The 23875-nt window shown below is 44.5% G+C and overlaps 1 protein-coding gene across 1 annotated transcript; it reads left to right on the top strand.

Moving 5' to 3' along the window:
* Positions 1 to 333: 333 nt before the first annotated feature.
* CSRNP1 (cysteine and serine rich nuclear protein 1) lies at positions 334 to 21136 on the top strand. Its single transcript, XM_050941534.1, has 5 exons — positions 334 to 531; positions 10141 to 10339; positions 13437 to 13696; positions 14825 to 15121; positions 17038 to 21136. Exons 2-5 carry the CDS (start codon positions 10165 to 10167, stop codon positions 18046 to 18048), a joined length of 1743 nt encoding a protein of 580 aa, XP_050797491.1. The 5' UTR covers positions 334 to 531; positions 10141 to 10164; the 3' UTR covers positions 18049 to 21136.
* The last annotated feature ends 2739 nt before the right edge of the window (positions 21137 to 23875 follow it).

Consider the following 23875-nt stretch of genomic DNA (forward strand, 5'->3'; position numbering starts at 1 on the left):
CCTGAGTCTGACGCCCTCCCCCCCCCATTGTTGTTAGGTGTGTACCATGTTGTCCCCCTGAACACAGGAGCCCTTGATGTCAGTCGGGGCCTCTCCCAGCAGCCAGACACTGACTCATTCTCTCCCCTTTCCCTGCTCCTTGTAATTTCTCTCCTGGAGGGGAGGTAGGACTCGCTCTGCTCCCGGGCTGCGCCGAGGGAGGGGGCAGGAAGCAGAGTGTGGGCTGGAGGCAGGCAGGGCTCTGGCTCCGGCTCCCTTGTCACCGCCTGCGTCAGCGCCCAGGAGTTTTCCACTGACGAAAAAGGGCAGCGCTGCTGCGCCCGGAGGAGGAGGGAGGCGCAGAGCCGAGCCAGGCACAGCCAGTCCTTCCGCAGCTCCAGACAGCAGCAGCCGCTCGTCTAGACGATGCGAGGCTGAGCGAAGGCTCCGTCCTGCGAGCTGCGGAGCCCGGAGCCGATCCGCCGGGGCTGCTGGCGCCTGCTCGGCGCGCCTCCGTCTCCCTCGCTCGCCGGCCCCGGAACCCAGGCGCAGGTAGGTGTCTCCGGCTGCTGCTCTCTCGGGGGGCCGGTGCCTGGCCCCGGAGGGGCTGGGGGTTCGGGGTGACTTTGGGGAGGGGGAGGTCTCCGGGGCTCGGGCTGGCTCCAGCGCAGCTGCTGTTCTTGGGGAGAGGAAAGGGGAGCAGCAGAGGCGCCGGAGCGGGAGGGGGGCACCCAGGGCTAGAGGGGGCGCTGCGGGAGGAGCCGGGGAGGGGGGCGCAGCCGAGACGCCCCGGACTGGAGGGGGCGGGGAGCCGGGGAGGGGGGCGCAGCCGAGACGCCCCGGACTGGAGGGGGCGGGGACCTGGGGGGGCGCAGCCGAGACACCCCGGACTGGAGGGGGTGGGGAGCTAGGGGGCGCAGCCGAGACACCCCGGACTGGAGGGGGCGGGGACCTGGGGGGGGCGCAGCCGAGACACCCCGGACTGGAGGGGGCGGGGAGCGGGGGGGGGGCAGCCGAGACGCCCCGGACTGGAGGGGGCGGGGAGCGGGGGGGGGGGCAGCCGAGACGCCCCGGACTGGAGGGGGCGGGGAGCGGGGGGGGGGGCAGCCGAGACGCCCCGGACTGGAGGGGGCGGGGAGCGGGGGGGGGGGCAGCCGAGACGCCCCGGACTGGAGGGGGCGGGGAGCGGGGGGGGGGGCAGCCGAGACACCCCGGACTGGAGGGAGCGGGGACCTGGGGGGGCGCAGCCGAGACGCCGCGGACTGGAGGGGGCGGGGACCTGGGGAGGGGGCGCAGCCGAGACGCCCCGGACTGGAGGGGGCGGGGAGCGGGGGGGGGCAGCCGAGACACCCCGGACTGGAGGGGGCGGGGAGCGGGGGGGGGCAGCCGAGACACCCCGGACTGGAGGGGGCGGGGACCTGGGGGGGCGCAGCCGAGACGCCCCGGACTGGAGGGGGCGGGGATCTGGGGGGGCGCAGCCGAGACGCCGCGGACTGGAGGGGCTGGGGGCGCAGATAGCCGGGGGGGCAAGCACCCGAGAACGGAGTGGGGGCGCCTCAGGAGGTGGGCGCACGGCAGGGGGAGCTGAGTCGCCGGACGGGGGCGCTGCCGAGACCCGGGACCTGGCAGCCGGGAGGAGGGGGCGTAAAGTGGGCGCCGGCTCGGGACCTCGCATGGGAAAGGGGGGGCACAGGCCAGTGCCGGGGGCTGGCGTGGGGGCGGGAGAGGAAATGCGTTGGGGGGTAGCGCCCCCTTCCAGTCGGGGCGGGGAGCACAGTGCGAGATGGCGGCGGGGGACTGGTGCAGCCGCGCGAGGGTCCCTCGCCGGGGTGGGGGGTGTCATGGGGCCCAGCGTTACCGGTTGCCACGGGGGCGGGGGGGTGTCCCGGCCCGTGCTCCTCAGACTGACCGCGGAGCGCGCTGCCTGCCCAGTGACCCGAGCCCCGGTTGTACAAGGCGCTGGTGTCCCCAGGGCCGCGGTCAGTAACATGTAGCTGGGAAAAGTTCCTCTGGCTGCTGAGTCTCGCTCCCAGCGGCTGCACTGAGAGGCGGCCCGTCCCCTCCCCACGTCCTGGAGTGATGGGCACCAAATCAGTTCAAAAGAAGTTCATTAAGAAGCCCAGGTCCCCCCCCAGCCCGAAGAGATAATGATCTCTGGCTCCATGCTGGGCTATCTCCTCTGAAGGGAATGCACATTCCCTCTGGGCAAATTAACAAGGCAGGGGATTTCTATTGCTTTTAAAGAATTTGATGCCTGCTTTTCTCTTCCTTGCGTGGTCCCAGGCGGACACTAACGTTGTTTCATCCACTGAGGAAATTAAACTGAAGGTTTTCCATTCTGTCATATAGACTGCTGCATAAGATCCCTTCCCAGTAGGCAAGCTAGTGGAGATGCCTTTGGATGTAGTTTTCTGCCCTTGACTCATGATTAAAATCAGGTTCGTTTCTAGATGCCCAGGTGGTGTCTGAAATAGCTTCAGTATTCTCACATCAGTGGCAACAGGAGAAAAGCAACCAGAGCATTTATTATATGGCATTCCTTAAGGATATATTAATGCTGCTCATGCATCAAACTGGTTTCACACTATAAGTGTAAATGTAGAGAATAACTTTTCGTTTTGGTGGTGACACTCAGTTTTGTCTTGACAAAAAGAGCCTAATGCTCTCCATGTTTAAAGGCTGCAGTTTGAATTTTCTGTTGATATTTGAAGAAATGGGGGCACTTGATAGTTATAACACCCAAATTTGCAAAACTGACAGTACTTTTCCATTGCCACAGCAACACCTACTGGTTTAGAGACAAATTGATCAGCTGCATTGTCCTGCTGTCCAAACACCAGGCAGGAAGGTACTTTTACCCCCACAGCTTGTGACTTTTTCTGTGAACTGTATGCAAATCAGTTTCATCTTCCCAGAGCAGTGGCTCTTGTCTTAATTTTTTAAGTAAACAATCTGACTTTTCTTCAAGTTTATACTTGGATTAAAATGGTAAAGTTTCATGAATGTGTATTTTTTCCCCTCAAACCAAATAGGTTTTCTTTAGATTGTATGTCACACCCACATTATACAATCTAGTCTTAGAAAAAGGTTGATATGCATGAAAACTTTTTTCTAAAGTAATGATGTCCTAGTAAAATGTCCAATTAAAAAAATCATTGGAATCAACAGAAAATGTTTCTAGCCATCTACAAATGTAAATGTGTAGTTATTTGTTGCATTGAACTAACTAGTCGTCTAACATTTTACAACTGGAGCTTTTCTAAGCAATTTTAAGTGAAGCCATCAGGGTTGGGAGGTTTGTTTTAGGATCTGGTAGATATGTGTTTCACTCTAATAGACCATACAGTTGCTGGCAAGCCTTTTAATAATTTAGTGCAGGAAAAGTGTGCACACATAGGAGAAAAGGTAATGTACAGTGTGTACCTACTCGAGGACAAATATGGAAACCTGTTGTGAATTATTCATAAGGCGTAATCAAATAGAGGATTTTCCTAGACAAAGTGCACACTGTATTTTCATATTTGTTATAGTAAGATCCCTGTCAAGTAGACCTGGAAGTTTGATTTTTTAGCAGCCAAATTGGATAATCTCCTATATATTTTGCTGTTTTTATTTACCTTTCCAGTTGTGAACAAGAGATAATGGCATGGTGGGGAAAGTACAGGCTTGGCTTTTTGAAAAGTGTTAGAGAAAGTTCTTAAGTTCTTCCTATGAAAAATATTTTGGCATAGGAATAAACTTGCACTATAAACTGATTCATACTTTTATTCTGTGGCACTGACTAGTTCAATTTTTCCTGTTGCGTGGTAGGCAGAGTCTATTTTTACCCAGAGTAAGGTTATGAAACCGTACCCAGCTGGGTTAAAATGATCTAGTTTGAACTGGAAAGCAAGGCTTGTGTTTCTTGGAATACGGTCTGTGAGGCTGGTTATCCCTTGCTTCTCACTCCATGCTTGAGCAGGAAACTGGGAGGGAGACGACCTTTTTTCTTGCACTTTCCTTTGTAGGGTGGTTCTTTTTATGGTAGCTTCCTCAAAATGCCTACATCAAACCTGGTGATATTATAAGGCGAGAGCATGTAACAGCGTGCTATGGAAACCACTCAACTATCCAGAAAATTAAAATAGTTAAATGAATGGATGCTCAGTGGATCAATGCCAGGAGAATACTGATTATTAAGTAATCTAGAAGCTTCAGTGAAAGCACCTCTGTTTTTAGATATCTGAAATTCAGATGGTTAAATTAAAAGCTCTGCTCTACACCAATTTTTGTTAATGCTAGATACCAGGATCATCTGACCTGCAGTCAACAGAGGCATGTAAATGAGTGCCACCTAGTCTAAAGAGAGACTGTAAAAATTGCACTGTCTTACTCCAGACTTGCTCTGTGAGTGTATTCAGTGTCCTTCCCAACTAAAATACATGGTGGTGTTTTTAAACTAATATTTGCTCTTGTCAGACGTGCAGACCCACCATAGCCCTGGGGGACAGAGCTGTATTCTAATCTGACTCATGGATCAACAGAATTGCTAACTAATTTCCAGTTGCAGACTCTTTGTTGTTATTGATCCATGAGCCAGAAAGAACCCACCTAGACTTTCGGATTCCAGGTTGCATGCAGAGCTGGCATCTTTTTACTTGTAAATGGAACAGATTTGATCTGAAAGTTACTGAAAAACAAATATTTAAGTCCATAACAACATTTTTACGAAGTTGCTTTTCAGAGTAGAGCTGCACTTTTAATTTACTTTTGCACAAATCTTGAATTCCTTCATGCATTGGCTCCTCAGACATGAAACTAAACTTTAAAGTGTCACTGCAGACTGGTGTCCTTTCTGATGCTCTTTATAAGCATGGATGTCCAACCTGGTACTAGTGAATACAGAACCTACAGCAACTGGATCTAGTATAAGAAGTTTGTGTAGTTTGACTTGGTTGATTACCTTGCAACCCTTCAATTGTACAATTGCATATAATAGCTATGAAGTAAAAATGCAAATAGTTTATATTCTGCAGTAAAACGACCAGCAACTTGCATACACAAACATAATTTATTGTAGGGTTGGTTATAAATAGACTAAAGGAACACTATTGTTTTTGGTTGCTTTTCCTCTGGTTGACCAAAGAAATGCCAAATCTTCTTAAATCTAAATTACTTGAAATATTTACTGTTTACGTGTAGTCCAAGAGTAGGATAGTTAAAACATTAATTCCTTGCATTCCAGTGTACTAGGGCTTTGCCTTGCGACTTGCTGAGCGCCAGAAATAGGAGTTAGCCGTTTCAATTCCCCTTCCCCCACTAGACATCCCCTCTCTGCCCCAAGTTTGATGCTCAAAAAAAAGAGAGAGAGGAATGCACATCTGAGCTAAATATTTGTTAGAAAGTATTCCCAAGATAGTGGGAGTTGCGGTGCTAGTGGAATTCCTGCGGGTTTCATCCATCGCATTATGTACTTGTTCAAAAAGCTGTTTTCAGTAAAATAGATGAGTAAGGAGTCTTAGCCAAGAACAGAATGTCTTTTTTGGCAACCAAAAGGGAGATGGGATTATTTTATTTCAGGTTATGTATAAAAAAAAGTGTATATGGTATTTGCAGACTTTGAGAGTGCAAGAATAGGACCCTTTCTCAAGCTGCTCTGTAGTTTTGGTGGCTTATTCTTAAAAGCATATTTATGTCCGATACAGACATTTTAATTGTGGAATTACTGCAATTAAAATATCCTCACTGGGCATAAATTGGCATTCAGGTTTTGTTGACTGATCATTCAACAGGCTAAGAGATATCAGAGTTTCAAGGTGGTGTTCAGATCCCTGGGCCGAATTCTGCTCTCACAGAAAAGTGATTGGCTTTACCTCAAATGTTTATTCTGTAGGATTTTCTTTTTGGGTGGGTGCAACCAGACGCTGAGGATGCAGCTTCACTATATCTGTATAGTTCATGAAAAAGTTTTTAAAACTCTACCTGGGGAAATGTTCCATCTTAAAATCAAAAACAGAAAAGGGAAAAATGCTTTGGGTAAGGGGGAGAGCAGTTTCAGTAAAAGCTTTTTGCCATTAATCAAGAACTGTGTTTGCATGATCTCTACTTATGCATTGACAATGCAATAAAATATTTGAAATAACTTTGTCATGCTGTAGTGGGTTATTTTTTCCCTAAATGTTTAGCTCACTTCATTCTTATGAAGAGAAGTGATACATTTTTTTTCCTTCTTCCCACTCTTGGGGAAAATACCTTATGCATGGTGAGCACTTTTATACTGGACTTCATTCCATTAGGTAATCCAAGATTACAACCTACCTTGATCATGGTTTTGTGCTTCAGTCCAACAATCATTAAGGCCATCTGTTTATCTGTAACATGATTTGCTGCGTCTTTATAAACAGACCAGTGTATGTGCCTTATTCATGTGTTCTCTGGTCAGTGTTGATTTTCACATTGATACTTTCCCACTTTATAATGAGCCCACTGTCAACAGCCATTTAGGCCAGCCAACTTTGAGTGTCATCTTGGAAGTGCACGTACAGGCCAATTAAACGAAATAAAAACAAATGTAACTTGTAAGCAACCAGGCATGTTGTTGTAGCCTTTGCTTTCAATATTTCTAACGTGCCACCTTTTTGCCAGCAAGTGAAATTGTTGTGGTTTTGGTTCTCTTTTATGCCCAGTGGTAGCCTGTCAGTACCACCAAACTGCCAAACGTATCTCTTGAGGCACAGATTAGCGACTGAGCAATCAGGGAGATGGAAGAGAGGCCAGAATTTGGCTGTTGGTCAGGCTGAGTTGGAAGATGGTTGTGGCTGATTTCAGCATAGGTGGTCTGTGAGCACAGATTTCAAAGGTAACACTCCTCCAAAGCAGTAGTTTACATTGTTCGGGGGGGGGGGGGTTTGAAGCAGGGCTTTGCTTTAAGTGAGCTTAACATGATCTATGTTATTTCCTTATTTATCTTTTTTGTAGTGCGACCTTGACCATTCCACAAGTTTCCTGTGTTTGCTGCTTGACATCTGTCATAGTAGCCATTGGGCTGGCTCAGATGGCACAAGCAAAGAGAGGGGTTACTTTCCTGCCTGTTTGTTTAAAATGTGGGATCCCTTGCAGATGATGTAGCTCTAAAGTCTGCATGTTGGGGTGGAAGGTGACTGTGACGTAAGGAGCAGCTGCCAAGCTGCATACACATGTATGCTTTACAAATGAGCTGTCCACAAGCACAGAGGCATGAGAGAGTGAAGAGTGATTACTCCTTAACACAACTGGGGCTGCTTTAAATTACTTCCCCTCCACCCCAGTGCTCTGAAGTAGGGGGAGGGAAATCAAACAAACAATAGAGGAAGGAGTAGTTGAGTACTAGCTCAGTCACTCCTAATTTTCCAATGATATCATTGGAAGAGACTTGTAAAACGGAGCTGAATAAAACCACAGACTTCTGCACAGAGCTTGTTTCAACCCCCACCCTGAGAAGATGGGTGGTTGTTGTTTTTTAAGCTACCGAGTTCTTGTTCATTTTGTAAAATGGGGGAGAAAGCACATAAGTACAGTGAGAATTTATACTAACAGCAAAGCTTCCCTGTGGTCACTGGGGAGTTCTTGCTGAATAGGATTGGTGAGCTCAGTGGAAAGTAGCAAAGGGGTTAAGCCAGGTGTCAGGTAGTACATGTGGTGTTACTGATGGAAGATATCCAAATCCACCACCCTCCCATCTGTTTTGGATTAAGGCCAAAAAAACAACTGTGGCTAAACCACCTGCAATGTTAGTTCTGTCTCCTTGTCATGTTAGAGCTGTCAATAAAGGGTGTAAAAAGAGGCTGGGGAAACAGTTGGTTTTTCCCTAGTATGAAAATATTGTATAAAAAATGCTCTTTAGTGAACCCAACTTCAGATTAGAAAGTTGCATAGCCTAGTGCCTTTGAAGCCCCACTAACAGCCACGCTGCAGTAAATGATTAACTTTCTTATAACCAAAGGGCCATTACAGCCGGCAATTTTTAACCTTTTAGAGACTATTGTCTTATGGAAAGCTGTTTGTCAACATAGTTAATTAGTGTTTGTATAGAGCTTTGAAGATGTAAAGAGCTATATAGATGCGCTAAGTATTCTTATGCAATGCCATTGAAATGTTAAAATCTCATGAAAAGGTTTTGAAATATGCATTTATCTATTTATTTATTTATTTGCCGTGTGCCCACACTTGGTAGGAGCTTTTAAAGAAGAATTAACAGACTAGACATGCAAAGGAAAGAGGTAGTAATACAATTATGGTCACAAACACGTGTGCTAATAGAAAAGTCTAACCTTGGTTAGGGAGGAGAGTTTTTGGCAGCCAGGTATAACACTGGGCTTCGTAAGATTGCAAGCCTGTTTTTAATACATATCCGACACGTCCTTGTGTTCTAAGTTAGTGTGGCGTTAAAGGATGCCTTTGGGGTTTTTTAGAATGAAGGATGTTAAATGGAACAATCTTGTGAGATCCCTGAATTCCATGCAGTTCAAGTTCTGTGTAACTTGGTAATAAGCAGCTTGGTAACTGTTAGTGTCCGTGACCAAGCTTCACTCACTAGATGTTTTCTAACGAATCTTAAACTGTGACATTTTATATTTTAATTGTCGACCTTTTTTGTAAGGTGCCTGGAAAAGAGAAGGGGGCAGCATCCTTCTGCTCGTCTTGCTTCCCATGTCAGCTGTGTTTGACTGTGTGGACTTGGGATCGAGTTCCATTCTTACCATTCAGCGACACTTTCTGATAATAGCCTCTTAGTTTCGTAGGCTGCTAAAATTGCTTACTAAGAAGCAGCCGTTCTTGTGCCATGCCAAGTGACTGGAACCCCACTGTGTCATCCCTCCGTCAGTAAGAGTGGGTGATTCTCATAAACTGCACCTATTTCCTTGCCAAAGGAAGTCTCTGAACTCTAGCTCTGGGATGTCATGATTTGTAGCCTCACATGTTTGTTACTGATAAATATACAAATGCGCTGGTTTGAATCATAGTGAGTCATTCTTCCAGTAATAATCTTGTTGTGATGTCTGGTTACATGCTCACCCACTTCAAACCTAAATAGATCAGTGGTGATTTCTATCAAAATAGAGAGGCATCCAGGTTGTTGTATCTAGGGTTTTATAGGGAGAAAAGGTCTTTGGTCCAAACAGAATTCTCCCCAAGAGTGTTCTGACTCAGTGCATTCTGAGCTGTAGAGTAAGTGATATGATTCAGTTAGTATATTATATACAAAGTGCAGTGTCTTTTTGTTGCAGGAAATTCTTATTCCAAAGATGCTAAAGGATTAAATGTGAAGTTGTTTGGTGGGTTGGAAGTTGGAAAAGGAAATTTCTGGATTTCTAAATTTTGTTCAAGTACAGAATTACTTTTTTTTTTAATTAGCTCTATTGCTTTTAATTGGTACTGTGTGTGATATATAACACAAAGTAAACGCATGGTTTAGTGAACAGTGGGCTGAACCTGAAAGAAACTGAGAGGAAGGTTTGTTTCTTGCATTTGATATATTTGTATTTCAGTGCTTCATTTAATAAGCCCCCAGGGGACTGAAGCAAGTAAATCATGGCAACGGATTGTTCTCAACAAACTGGCTTCTTTTTGTAATTAGCAAGAAGCTAGAGCTGTAAATTCCTAATAAGTGATTTGGGTTAGGAGATTTACTGCACAAAATGTAATAGTTATTGTTTGTTAACATTTATGTTGATGGAATGAATGAGAGACAGTGTGTGTGTGTGTGTGTGTGTGTGTGTGTTAACCTAGGGGAGAGGCTTGGATGTGTTCAAAAACCATAGCAGTTTAAGCAGTAACTGTTCCTATTATGGTGGAAATCAGGGGACAGCTTTCATGGATGTAGAAACTGAAATCATGGTGTGCTCCACCACCTATTAAGGTTGTGAGGGAACAGCCCTGCAAATGTGAGGTAGCAAATGTGTGACTTATAGGTAGGTGGCCTAAACATCTTTCCCTCTGATCTTTAGGTGCATAGGGGTAAATCTTAGCCACGTGCAGAGAGCTGGCACAGAAGCCACTGAAATGCCAGTGAAGCCCTCAAAATAAGGCTTAAGTGGTATTTGGTATTTGTGTTGGCTCCCTGTGCAGGAGCGAATTTCACCCCTTGTGAAAAACATCCATTGTCATTCATGCTTTATTTTTCATTTCTCCCTTATTTTTCAGTTATATGAAAAATACCGAATAACCATGAGTGGAGTATTGAAAAGGAAGTATGATGAACTGGAGGATGATGCCACCTACTGCTCCTCTTCCTCCTGCTCCCCTTTCTCCTCTTCTTCGGCCTCGTCAGGTTGGGAAACAGATGAGGAAAACTCTCCGGGAGACAGCAAGCCCAGCACTGCCTTACCCTCCAGTTTCACTCGTAAGTATCCCACGGCAGTATATGTTGTTATATCCAGATAGTGGGGCTGTATTCTCATGGAGTCCACATATGTGCAAAGACTTTGCAAACAGATTTTTAAAACATGGCACTATCTCTGTGGATAGTCATTATAGTCACTCCCAAGTTCTTGGCAAACACTGATTTATTCATTGTGAACTATGGAATGAGTCTAAGAAGTCTAGTGCATATAATTTTATAAATATGGTCCATTTACTTTAGCCTGCATTTTAAGGCTAGTTTTCTGCAACTGTTTACTCCTGTATTTTATAACAATTAGGGCCTCTATGAATTTGCATAGAGGTCCTAATTTGCAAAGCTAGGAGCCTGAAGTTAAGTACCTAAATCTACCTTCGGGTATCTAAATGGGCAACTAGAGGCCTAAATGTTAGTTATAGGTGCCCATTAAAAAAAACAAAAAGTAGGGTACAAGTGATTAACCAATAGCTTACTTAGTTAATACTAAGAATGGTTTTGTAAGCAAACTGGAGAACTTGCCACATAATGTGACACATCTGACACATTGCTGGTACAGACAAATGCTATTTTGTTTTCCTAGCAGCTACTACCAGTTTGGGTTGCTTTGGGGAAACACATAAGAACTTCCCTCACTTATCATCCAAAAATTACAATGCGCATAATCTTCAGCTAAGGGAAATAGCTTTACCAAGGAAATTATTCTTGAGCCCTGCGAATATCTTGCAGTTAAGGTCCACTTAGCAGACATACACAAACATGCGCTGGTCTGGAAAGGCATTAGAAGTCTTGTAATAATAAAGAGTCTCATTCTTTTTTGTCCTCTGGGTTTTGTGAAATAACAATGGACTTTCTGTATGCTCTGGCTTGATTAAAAAGTGTCAGGAATGAGAATAAATTTTTTTTGTGGGGGGGACGAGGGGGAAAGGGAAGCAAAGTATAATTATATTCATTTTATTTTTTATGGATGGGGTGTTCTGGTAAAGAATAAATATTTTTAAATGGTTAAGCCAAGACTACACAAAAATGCCATACCGAGTGAGAAGATGTCATTAAAATGATGACAATGACCAGTATGAGAGCTTGAAAGCTTTGCTGATGTGTTTAGCAGAAGCTGCTAACATAGCTGCACCAATGCTCCTTTAGACTAAACTAAGAAATGTTTATCTGTTGGTAAATGAGGCTTACTGTTAAAAGTGGGCATGACTAACTCCAGTTCTGCACTTCTCTAAGCTTCAGGGGTACCTGATCCCACCTCACCTCTGCAAACACCCTTTTGAGTTTTTAGCTGGCCATTCCAATTCGATATACATAGTAGTTCTGGTCAGAGGAGGAAGGAGATGGTTCACGTCTAGCTTTGGGATCATAGACTCCAGGACTGGAAGGGACCTCGAGAGGTCATCGAGTCCAGTCCCCTGCCCTCATGGCAGGACCAAATACTGTCTAGACCATCCCTAATAGACATTTATCTAACCTACTCTTAAATATCTCCAGAGATGGAGATTCCACAACTTCCCTAGGCAATCTATTCCAGTGTTTAACTACCCTGACAGTTAGGAACTTTTTCCTAATGTCCAACCTAAATCTCCCTTGCTGCAGTTTAAGCCCATTGCTTCTTGTTCTATCGGAGTTCAGAACAGTCTGCCAGTGATTCCCTTTGCAGGATCAAGTCACTGGTTCTTTTTGCAGCCTCAGTTTCCCATCTGTAAAATGGGGATAATTCTTCTGTCTCGTAGTTAGATTCCAAGCTCCTTCAGGACATTTACTGTCTTACTCTGTGTATACTGTGCCTAGCACAGTAGGGTTTGGTAAACTACTGATTTAAGCTAAACCCGTGTAAACAAGGGTTACCCCATTTTAAGTGTGTCTGCACTAGGACATTGTACCAGTGTAGTTGGAAAGATGTAGAATAAATTCTGGCGCAACTTTTCATATACAGACAAGGCAAGTTTTTTTTAAATTGCTGTTTTAGCTGAGAGAGTGAGATGGGAGGCCATTGTCATTGCAAAGAGCTGTCCCCCCAGTAACTGGAGACTTTCCGTCTGCCATGTGAGGTCTGCTTATATAATTGTCAATGGTTCGGGCTCTAAAATTTGATTATCTCTTTGCTGACTAGGACTTCATCCACCTTCTATGAGAATCTAGCAGAGATAGTGGGAAAACGAGCTAATTTAGTCTTTTGCTGCTTCTTCTTCCTAACATGTTCAATGTTGCAGGAAAAGTAATTCCTTAAACCAATATTGCCACAATTTTGCATTCCATTTTACATGTCCTGATAGGTGCAGCGCAACAGAGTGATTCTGGAATTACTCCTGTAGACTAGTAAATCTGATCTGTTATATATTTATATTCACACTAGACAATGTAAAACGAGGTATCTCTGGAGAGATTATATTTTAAACTTTCTGAATACATAAAGCATGTTATAGCAGTTTTAAGATAAACCAGAGTGTTGTGTTGCCAATGTTTATATTGGGATCACCTGTATAAAGATTAATATCTTTGCAGCTGCTCTCAAATTAGTCTCTTGAGAATAAAGTACAGATTCATAGTTCCTCCCAGTGGCTGCAAAAGGAAGTACCATAAAAGCAGCTGTTGGTAATTGTGTGCTCTCCCATATAAGCTGCAGTAAGCAAACTATTTGCGGGTCTGTAAAAGAGAATCTGAGGAGTAAATGTAAAGTACCCTAAAAGCTGTGATGCTAACAGCATATAGAGAGGACACTGAGGTGTTTAACATCTCTCTCTCACACACATACCATGAGGTGTTTAAAATCTCACACACACACATACACCATTTTGTTATGCTCTGCTATACTTGAAGAAAATGTAAATGCTCTTGAGGAAATCAATGTGAGGAGGAGAAAAGACAGATCAGTGTTCTTTGCTAGCAGAAATATATTGGCTATGTTTTCGTGCACCACCTTCACCTGCCTTGAAATGTGTTTGCATATTGCACTTTAGATCTGTCTGCTGAGATACTGGCCTAATACTAACTTGTTGATTTATGTAGTCTTACACTGTTTTGCAGCTGTTAACATTAATGTTCATCTGTTCATAGGAGAGGAATGTCATGTGCCTTTTTTTCATTTCTGTCTTTCTAGCTACATCCATCCTGAAGAAAACCAAACGGTTAAAGAAGAACAATGTGGAATTCGACCAGGTCACTGTGTTTTACTTTCCACGCTGCCAGGGGTTCACCAGCGTGCCTAGCCGGGGTGGCTGTACCCTGGGGATGATGAGCAAGCACAGTTCGTCCAGGCAGTTTACACTGGCAGAATTTTCAAAGGAACAGGAGAACGTTCGGCGGGAGAAACTCAAGGAGCGGTTAAAAGAGGAGAAGCTGGAGGCATTGAAATGGAAGGTGAGTAATAACATGTGGCATCATTTATCATTAGCTGGTGCAGGTCCTTATGACTAAGGCAAAGATTTTGTCAAGGATATTTTTAGTAAAAGTCACAGATGGGTCACAGGCAATAATGAAAAATTTACGGAAGCTGTGACCTGTCCCTGACTGTTCCTAAAAATATCCATGATAAAATGAGAAGCCTGAGCAGCTGTGGATGGGCTGGGAGCTCCAGGGTCCCCCTCCGCTGCGGGCTGTGAACTCGGGAGCTCTGGGGGTCTCTCCTGCCCCTCCCCAAGTGGAGAGCTGTGTGTGGTCTCTGGGCCACCTGGGGCTGTGAAGAGCAGCGGGCGTTTCCTCTTTCACCCGCGGGGGCCGGGAGTTGCGGGAGGCCACCTGCCACCGCTGGTAGCAGGGGACCCTGCAGCTCCCAGCCAGGGCTGTCTGAAGTCACAGAGTTCTTTGGAAGTCACAGAATTGGTGACCTCCGTGACTAAACCGCAACCTTACTTATGATTAGTTTATGGCCACTTTACCATTAGGGGCCTCTCAGAGGTCTAAGTATCAGTTTTGACATATCCAGATTCTTTAGAAACATGTGTTCAAATGCAGATATGAGCAGCTCAGCTCTTCTGTTCTCCAAAACTAAAGAAACTGAATTCCATTAATTTAATATAATTTACCAAGAGGCGACCTTGTTCCTGTATGCTCAGTGGCCGTCTCACGTCTCTCTTGAGAAGAGTAAAGATTTGCCCTGGTGTCCTTGGCCAAAATGTTCCTCTTCTTACTTGACCAGTTTACTAGGTGTCTGCCTCACCACCCAAAAAGCTGCTGCATTTCAGAAGCAGGATTAGACCTTTCCCCTCCATCCCTTTAGTTTCTGCCCCTCTGGGTCTTAATGGTCACCAGTTTTAGGTCACTATTCTCTGATTCTTCCCACAGCCCTCTCTTCATGGCACATGGCAGACGCTCATTTTGGAAAGGCACGGTGCAGTAATAGCCGGGGAGGGGAGGAGGGATGTATTTGTTGTTGTGGCTTAGTTCTAAGTGTGTGTTTGCTGGTACAGCGGCCTGTTGGCTAGGTTGAGATGCATTTCTTTAGTGTATTTGGTGCACTGACTCTGTGTTCCTGTTCTTTGGGCACAGCTGACTGTGAACGGCACGGCAGAGTCTGAGGAGGCCAGCCAGCTCACTACTGAGGACATATCTGACGATGACGTGGATGTGAGCAATGTGGAGCTGGAGGACGGCTTCTTCCTACAGCCCTACCCTGCCAAAAAGAGACGTGCTCTGCTCAAAACGATGGGAGTGAAGAAGATCGACAGAGAGGAGAAACGGGAGCTGCACAGCATCCGCCTGTCCCGTGAAGACTGCGGCTGTGACTGCCAGGAGTTCTGCGATCCAGAGACCTGCAGCTGTAGCTTAGCAGGCATTAAATGTCAGGTACGTGCTGTTGGCTGTGCCACCCAGGCTGTGCATCGTGCCTTGCATCCATTAGGGACATATGTGAGTGAGGCTGGGACTGAGACGAGGCTGAAACTTAATATCAGAAGGGTCCTTGCACAGATTGGAACTATGTACACGGCCAGGCTTTTTGGCAGCATCTGCAGACTTGACGTAGGCAGAAGGAAAAGCAGCCAGGGAAGGTTAGCTGGCAAGAAGCAAGCGCAGTATAGATTAGGTTCTCCTGCTTGCAGAGCCAGATTGTAAAATGCACTAATTCTCACCTGAATTTAAAAAATGGTAACTGTCAAAGGGACGCTGTTGAAATTGACAGGCTGAGCTCTGGCTACCTACCTTAAAAATGGTATATGTGTACATATCTTTGTGACCTATTTCTGAGCATAGAAAACTAGGCCCTTCTTACGCCTCTCAAGAGCTTAAGATAAAATGAGGGTAACAGTATAGATAAAGTTCCATGATCTCTGCTGGACAGCCCCCACCTTGGGATGGCCAGTGGGTGTTGTATTTCTTTGCACTCATGTGCATGTCCCAAGGCCCTTCTATTCTGCATGTTTCTGCAAATCCACCACGTGTGGAAATCTGTACTCCCATACTGATCACTTAAAGCAGGACTGATGCATATTTAATGTTCCACTGGCTTGCCAAAACCGAGTAGGCAGTTAGAGCAGAGGGCTGCATCAGAGGCATATGCCCACAAACTTAAAAAACGCGTTTGGGTCTCACATTAGGGCTTGATCATGTCCCTTTGGATTTCCTGGCTTTTCTGAGTTTATATCCCATGCTGAAGTGAGGTCAAGCTGGGCTGACAGTCTACATCATGTGATGTCATGCGTAGCTTCACCCAATCTTCAGAGTCCTCCTCCATTTTTAAAAACACTCCCATACCCAAGAGATGAGTTTGGCTTGCCAACTTCAAGTTTCTGCCTGTAGGTAACTTCAGACTGAGTTGGCCTGTATCACCCTCTCGGTGTAATTCCATTTAGGAATTCGTGTTCAGTTTTTCCTTGGAGCTGCTTGCCTCTTGAAATACGTTCTGTGAGATATATTCCATGGATTTTGAAATGTTAATTTATTATATTTCATGGCTGTGGGGATAGAAGTGTATGGCGCGTGTGCAACCTACTGTACAGCAAAGAGTCCTGTGGCACCTTATAGACTAACAGACGTATTGGAGCATGACCTTTCGTGGGTGTACTACATGCATCTGATGAAGTGGGTATTCACCCACGAAAGCTCATGCTCCAAAATGTCTGTTAGTCTGTAAGGTGCCACAGGATGCTTTACTGCTTTTACAGATCCAGACTAACACAGCTACCCCTCTGATACGGTACAGCTCATTTTACACATCTCCCTCTAGTGGCTGGTCCTCAGACGGTGAATCGACCGCAGGTGCCAGTTATGGCAATTACTCGTTTACTTCAGACGGTAGACGCTCTGCTTATTACCAGCCTGGGTCCTGGAGTCAGTCCCCAGTGACTATCCCAATAGCTGTTGTTACATGTGCATATGATATAATCAATACATAGCTATTTATATTATTTGTCCAACATTTTCCACACACACACTTCCTTTGAAAGGGTATATGCTTTACCCATTAGATCTTTTCAGCTCCTTTGGTCTTAAGTTGTACTGAGACCTATCCTTCTTCTAAAGAGCGTTTTGTTTTTGCCTGCTAGTTGGTATGCCCTGTTATGAAGATGGCTTCTCAGAATCACTGAATAGAGGCTGTTTCTGCTATATAGATCTTGCTATGCTGTAGTTTTGGGGTTTCCTCATAGCTTGCAGTCACTTTCTTTCACATTATGCTGGGGTTTACGGGCCCTGTGCCTTACAGTACCTAAGCAGAGGTAGAATCTCCCAGGTCTAACAGTGTTGTCGTCTTTGCTTCCTGGCAGATGGATCACACTTCGTTCCCTTGTGGCTGCACAAAAGATGGCTGTGGAAATACAGAAGGGAGAATAGAATTTAACCAGGCTAGAGTGCAAACTCACTTCATCCACACCATCATGAAACTGGAACTGGAAAAGAACCAGCAGAGCAGCGAAAGGAATGTAGAACCCGAATCATCATTCCGGGACAGGCTGCATCAGTTTGGCTGTTCGGCAGGGAAAAACGTGTTTGAGGAAAGAGCTGTCCCATTGACTCCAGCCTTTCAGTTCAACATGGACCTGGAGACTGTTGGGGAGAATAGCTGTAGTAGTGATATGACAGACTCTTCGATTTCATCCATTCAGAGCGAGGATTCAGAAGAACAGTACGAGAGTGTCCCGTCAGATAAGTCTCAGTCTGATATTGATGACGACGGCCTGGCAAGAATACTCCACTTCAATGATTCCGACATCGAAGACAACAGTAATAATTGCCAAGACAACTTGAGCTGTTTCCATCCTGCTGACTTCTTTAGTGCTAACATTGAAGACCAGTGTGATACAACTGCTGAAAAACTCAGCACTGGAAAGTACTCTGGCCATTTGTCAAACATCTCCGAATGCCTGGATGAAAATGCCAATCAGGATGCTGGTTGTTTTCTAGACGAAACTGCTGATACACACTGTGATGGGCTTTCTTGCTGCGTGTCATCATCTGCAGAGCAGTGCTCAAAGAGCTACACAGATCTCAGCCTTTCCTCTGACTCCTTGGATCTTTTTCAGTCATTTTCCGACTACAACTTGGGACCTCTTTATAACTCGTTAAAGGAATATGAGAACCTTGATAACTTTTCAGCATTGCAGTTTCAGTTGCCTAATTTTCCTGGCTTTCCCCAGGCAGGAGACCAAAGCACCTGTTTCCTGGAGTCTCTAATTGGCTTGTCTGAATCTGTCCCAGAAACCCCAGTCCCTTTCACAGACAATCAGCTTTTAGAAGATGCCATTAAGTCATCACTAATGGAAACAGTGAAAGTTTAAAAAAAGAAGGAAAACTGAAATTAAAACTGAAGTACTGAGCAAACTTTCACTGAAGGAGAAAATACTACAAAAAAGCTTTCTAAGCAGACAAATTATTTTTTGTCTTTATAGAACATGGACACTTTGAAATACTGCAGCTACAATCAGTTCCCTTGCTGTTTGTGCAAAATTTATAAACTTTCATAATTTGGAAAAAATAGAAGACTTTCAAGTACGAATTTACCTGTGTTTTGTATAAAAAGACCTATTAAGAAATACTCCTTGTTAACATTGCCAGTCATACACAACAGCCCCTTCTAGAAAATATTCAGTGTTGCAGAAACTTTTTAAAACAACTTTTGAATCCATATTTATTGTGAAAAATGATTTGCATAAGAGTGAGTCTGCCATGCTCTTACATTTAAATCTGAAGAGGTTTACAGAAAAGATCCATACACTAGATCCATAATCATTTTCACCTATTTATTGCAAATTCCAGAATTTAAATAGCCACCGAAGCTTGAACTAGCATGAAACCTTATTTAAATTGGTAATACCTCAGATGTATTATGTGTACAATCATATTTTTTACATAATATATCTGTATTTATTTATTTTTTACCTTTTAGTACATGAATAGCACTGTGGTTTATTAATGACCTGGAAGTGCAATAAAAGTCTTTAGCAGCACAGATCCTAAAGACGACAACACTGTTTTTTAAAAGAGGTGGAAAGGTATTAACTTTAGAGATGGTCAGATACCTTTTCCGTCTTTGCATAACATTTCTAAAAGAGCCTAAGCCAGGTGAAGTTGGGGGGGAAGGGGGGGTTGGGGTTTTTTCATAATTAAAAACATCCTCTTGGTAGCTAAAAATCCTTTCATGGATGGGATTATACAATGTTGTGTGAGGTCCATAATTCTGCTATGGAAAACAATCCCCCTAAACTTGTCAAGAAATAATATGAACTAACTATATTTAAAAAAACTTTTTTCGTAAATTATTTTATAATTTTATTTAATCGCCTAAGGATTTGGCCATCAGATCGATAATGATCTATTATGGTGCCTGAATATGCAGAGGAACCATTAGCAGCAGCAGATGTAATGAGGAGGGACCTTTCCAGCCTGTAGAACTTTGAGAGCAAAGCAGATGATAGCAACACTGCTCATGCTCCCGATTTAAGTGCTCCTTAGTACGCTGAAGTGTCAAGGGTCTAACCATTATAAAACATGATGGGACAGACGATTTATATGCATTTTATAGCTAAAGTGATGCAAGTCAATTAGATGAAAACGAAGGTATTGGATTATTTATTGCTTTTATACGTTTTAGAAAAACCTAAAATAAAAAAGTAAAGCTGAATAATTTGGAGCATCTTTTAAAAAAAAAAATAAGAAATCAAATAGTATTTTAAAGGGTATCAGAGGCCTTCTTAGGCACATGTGTTTAAATCAGTCTGAAAACAGGTCACTGGCCATTACATATAATTGGACATAATCTGTATTTTAGCAGTACACTAAGTGCCTGTGCCAACACTACTCGTGTGTGTTGGTCTAGTTTGTATATCCCGGTATCATGATATAAATCTACCAGCTTTAAAAATAGGTTTAAAAGATTAAATTCTTGTATGTGATACAGTGATACCTGTACTTGAGCAATAGCCAAATGGGGGACATATTTTGTTCCTTTTAAAGCCTGGTGTACCTTGAGTTCAACGTCCAGCTCTAGCTGTTTTAAACAAAAGTGGTGCATGTAGTGACCCCATACTCTGAATGTAACCCCGTGGTGTCTGCTTTGCTGACTAGGCTAGCATAGGCAGACTCCCAAGCAAGAAAAGATGGTGTCAGTTTGACTGATTTTAGGCTGAAACAAAAACCCTTATGAAAAGCTGAGGCAAAACACTTCCATTGGCTGAACTATAAATCTAGCTGACTGTAGAGATTATAATGGTTTGTACCTGCTAGTTAATAAATGATTATTTGGTATTCTAATTGGCACAGCAAGCTGTTCACAGCTACCAGCAATTAGGAAATTCTCACATACCAGGCGAGCTATTTTGTCCATTGTAGATCTTTGCTTGTATTGAGCTGGTCAACTTTTAAATGGACATATAACAACACAAATTGAACTGTGACCCTTTGCAGCTGTGACTAATAGCTGGGTTTCTGTATAGCTGCAGGTTGTATTGCTCAGGAGTCCGTTGGTGCTGTCTGATTTAACTTCATCAGACTCCACTGGCCACTCTGGGACAGCCTGCATCTTCGCTCCTGGAGCCCCAGCTACCCTGACTGAGCCCCCAGCATTCCTTCCACACTGGAAACCTCACTGAGGACCCTGCACTGTGCTGTGCAGAGCAATGGTACACTTGCATACAAGTCTTACCTAGCAAGAATTGCTGGATGGGACTTGGCTGCCATGCAGGAGAGCCATTGTAGGTGAACTACTGGCAGATGGAGGATTTCAAGAATTTTTCTTTGTTCTGAAAATCCCGTTTAATTATCTAATTGGTGGTAGTTTCTATTCTTCAGATGGCATCAAAAATACTGACAAACAGTGTCCGGTACCATTCTGTATTTATTGGCACTAATGTAAGATTCTGTTTTAGAACATTCCTAGGTTTCTCTGCATATCTATCATTTTAAAAGTGAACGATGGGGATAAAGATTCCTGCCTTCATGGATTTTTTTTCTATAATTTATTCATTTTATTTGTGTTGGTGCCAAAAAAGAAAAAATTGGTTCTTTTTCTCCCTTCTTCAGGGCACTGAACTGTAAATATATATATTTTCCTCTCTCTGTATCTGTGTAAAAAGTTGCCTGTTAAACAGTTTAAAAACTGGGTATTTATTGACACAAGCTGTAATTATCTAATGTATTGATTGAAACGCTTTGGTTTCAACATAGCTTTATTTTAGCTTTCTTTGTGTGTATATATTGTGATTATGTTGCTTAAAGGTACAAGTGAAAAAAGCTTTATTTTTACCTTATCCATTTTCATTTGTTTAAAAAAAAAAAAAGCATATTTGTCTACAGCTGCTGTCTGTCATTTCATCAAAGCAATATGAAGAAATTTCCATTTACACTCTCAATAAAACAATTTTGTTTGAATATGGTAGTGCCCCTGCCTTTTTTCCTGGCTATTTCAGTACAAGTGTTTGCTGAAATGTGTTAACTCATTCCAGTCAAAAGGTTTGTGAGCAAAAGCTACCGATCCCAGGTCAACAGTATCTCTTACCTTTCTTAAAACAGTCCAGAATTAGATAAGCCTTTGCAGATAATGGCAGGTCCTTTGAAGAGTGTATAAATATTAACTAGCCTTCATAACACCCTTGTGTTAATATGAGTACAGCCTCACTAGGAAAAAAGGTGCATTCTTAACTGATGTTCACAAATGTGGTAACACAAGGCAAAATCCTAGTGGAGACCAGGCAGTTTGTAGTTTTAATATGGAGTAGGTTGATGTAAAAGACGGGGGAGCCAGGTTTACCTTGACCTGCTAAAATTACATGTTAAAATTACAGGCTATCTTGCCTTAACCTGGTGTTAGTTACCACCTGTTAGCTAAAACCATGGGTTAACTGAAAACTCACTTGTCTTTTTCTAGTGAAGACCAGGTCTATGGGTATGTCCATGATAGCTTTTTTACCTCTAGCTAATTGATTATGTTAACTAGCTTGAGCTAATTGGCATTTATGAAGGCTAATCTAGAAATTCTCCAGACATTCGTTCCAGGGTAAATCACAGTGTTCTGTAGTGGTAAAAAGGGACTGGAATGTGAAGATTCACTGCTGGTATCAAGAAAGGGACCGCAACTCCTTTCAGTCAGACATACTTGGTCCTTCGCAGCAAATTTGGCACCATCTGGGAGCTCCCCACTGAAGCTACACGGAGGCAGGGCAGAGCTGAGCACTAGTCTTAAGAGAAACTCATGGTGCTGATCCTCTTCCTTTGAACAGTAGAGACCAAAGAAATTGAGTCATGGGCCTTCTGACTTTTCAGAAAAGAGTCCCCTTCCCCTGAAACCTGAGCAACCTGGGCAAACTAGCAGGGCCAATTATTTGTCACCCTGCTCTGAGCAGAATTAAGCCCAGGGCTGGCAGAGACTTCTCACCAGCACCCACACACTTTGTAGGGATACTAGAGTCATCAGCTGTACCAGGGCACCAGCCTTGGTTCCAATGCCACCTGCACCAATCTCTTTGGCACCAGAAAAAATTAAAATTTTCAGTAGCAGGAGACTGTCAGCATCACCTCTAGAACAGACTTCTCCTCCTCCTCTTTGCTCAGAACACTTTCTTTCCAGAATCTAGCAGGGACCCTCCTCCAGACATCCATCCCCAACCTGTTCCCAGGGAACCCCCGGAGAGCAACTTAGATCACACCCTTGATCACCACCAGCAGACTTTAAGGATCCTCCTTACGATCCCTTCCAGAATGCCTTAGTATCCCAATATCCCTGTGAGACATCTCCTTGGGCCTCAGTACCTTCTCTATCCTATCCCTTTAGCTCTAGCCCTGCCATTGTGGGCCCTTGGCCCAGGCCCCATGAGCAGTAGCTCTTCCTAAATCCCCTTCATGAGCTGCAGCTCTTTCTTAGACCTCCCAAGGCAATAAGAGTGAGAACATTAGGAGGCAGAGGCTCAGGAGGAAGGCCCAGACAATGCCTCTCTCCTATGAATGGTCCCTGATGCACACTCTCAAGCCTATATTCCACAGATGGGGGCTCCTCTCCTTAGAGCTGTTTGCCAGCAGCAAATGCCCTTGCTTCTGCACCAGAGCAGGTACTAGCACAGAGTCTTTCATGCTGTTCTCAAGGCCCCAGGTGCTTAAGCATTGCATCACTCAGCAGTGCAACACCTAACCCCCAGGTGCCCTGCCGCCCAATGGAATTCACACCCCTGCATTAGGTACTTAGGCTCCCCATACAGTGCATGAGGAAGTGGGAATCCTGCTTTGAGACCATGTCTGTGCCACAATCAAACACCTGCAGCTGGCCCATATCAGCTGATTCAGGCACAGGCTGCAGGGCTGTAAAATTGCAGTGTAGAGGTTCAGGCCGGAGCCCAAGCTCTGAGACCCTCCCCACCCCTCCCTCTTCCCCCCATGTAGGGTGCCAGAGCTCGGGGTCCGGCCCGAGCATGAACATCTAAATCACGATTTTATAGCCCCACAGCCCGAATCCTAGTCGTCTGACACAGCCCAGCCGTGGGTGTTTGATTACAATGTAGAGATACCCTGGACATCAGCTTGAGTGAGGACTCCGAGCTGCTCATTAGCAGCAGGGTCAGGGCAGGGCTTAGGCAGTTTTGTCAGTGCTGACCAGCAGAAATACAGGCATCTACGGGGGTCAAGCAGCAACTGAGCAGTAACTTTGAAAATCATTGGTGCCTTAATGGCACCTTTAGGCTATGGGCCAAAGTCTGCATGTTTTTCCACCCATCTCTCTGCTACCCAACGGGTGATAAGGAAGATCAGGCAGATTGCAGTCACTGTGATTCTGATAGCTTCTTATTGGCCCAGGTAGTATTGGCTCACAAAGCTAATGGCCTTTGTCCACACAGCCACTAACTTCTCTCCCCAATCTACCAGCTTTACACTCCCAGCACTGAGGACAAATTCTCCACCCAGAGCCCATGGCGCTACAAGCGACTGATCAGAAATTGGCTGGCTGAGCACTATATCCTAGGATTGCTCCATGGCTGTCCAGCAGCTCCTGATATGGAGCTGGAAACCCTCCACCAGCTCAGCATGGAAGAGCTTTTCCATCTGGGCATCACATGCTCTTGCTCCAGTGCAAGCCCCTATTCCCAAGAGTCTGGCTTACACCCTCTCACTCATGTCATGGGG

The sequence above is a fragment of the Gopherus flavomarginatus genome, chromosome 2, assembly GCF_025201925.1.
Source record: "Gopherus flavomarginatus isolate rGopFla2 chromosome 2, rGopFla2.mat.asm, whole genome shotgun sequence".
Classification (NCBI taxonomy): domain Eukaryota; kingdom Metazoa; phylum Chordata; order Testudines; family Testudinidae; genus Gopherus; species Gopherus flavomarginatus.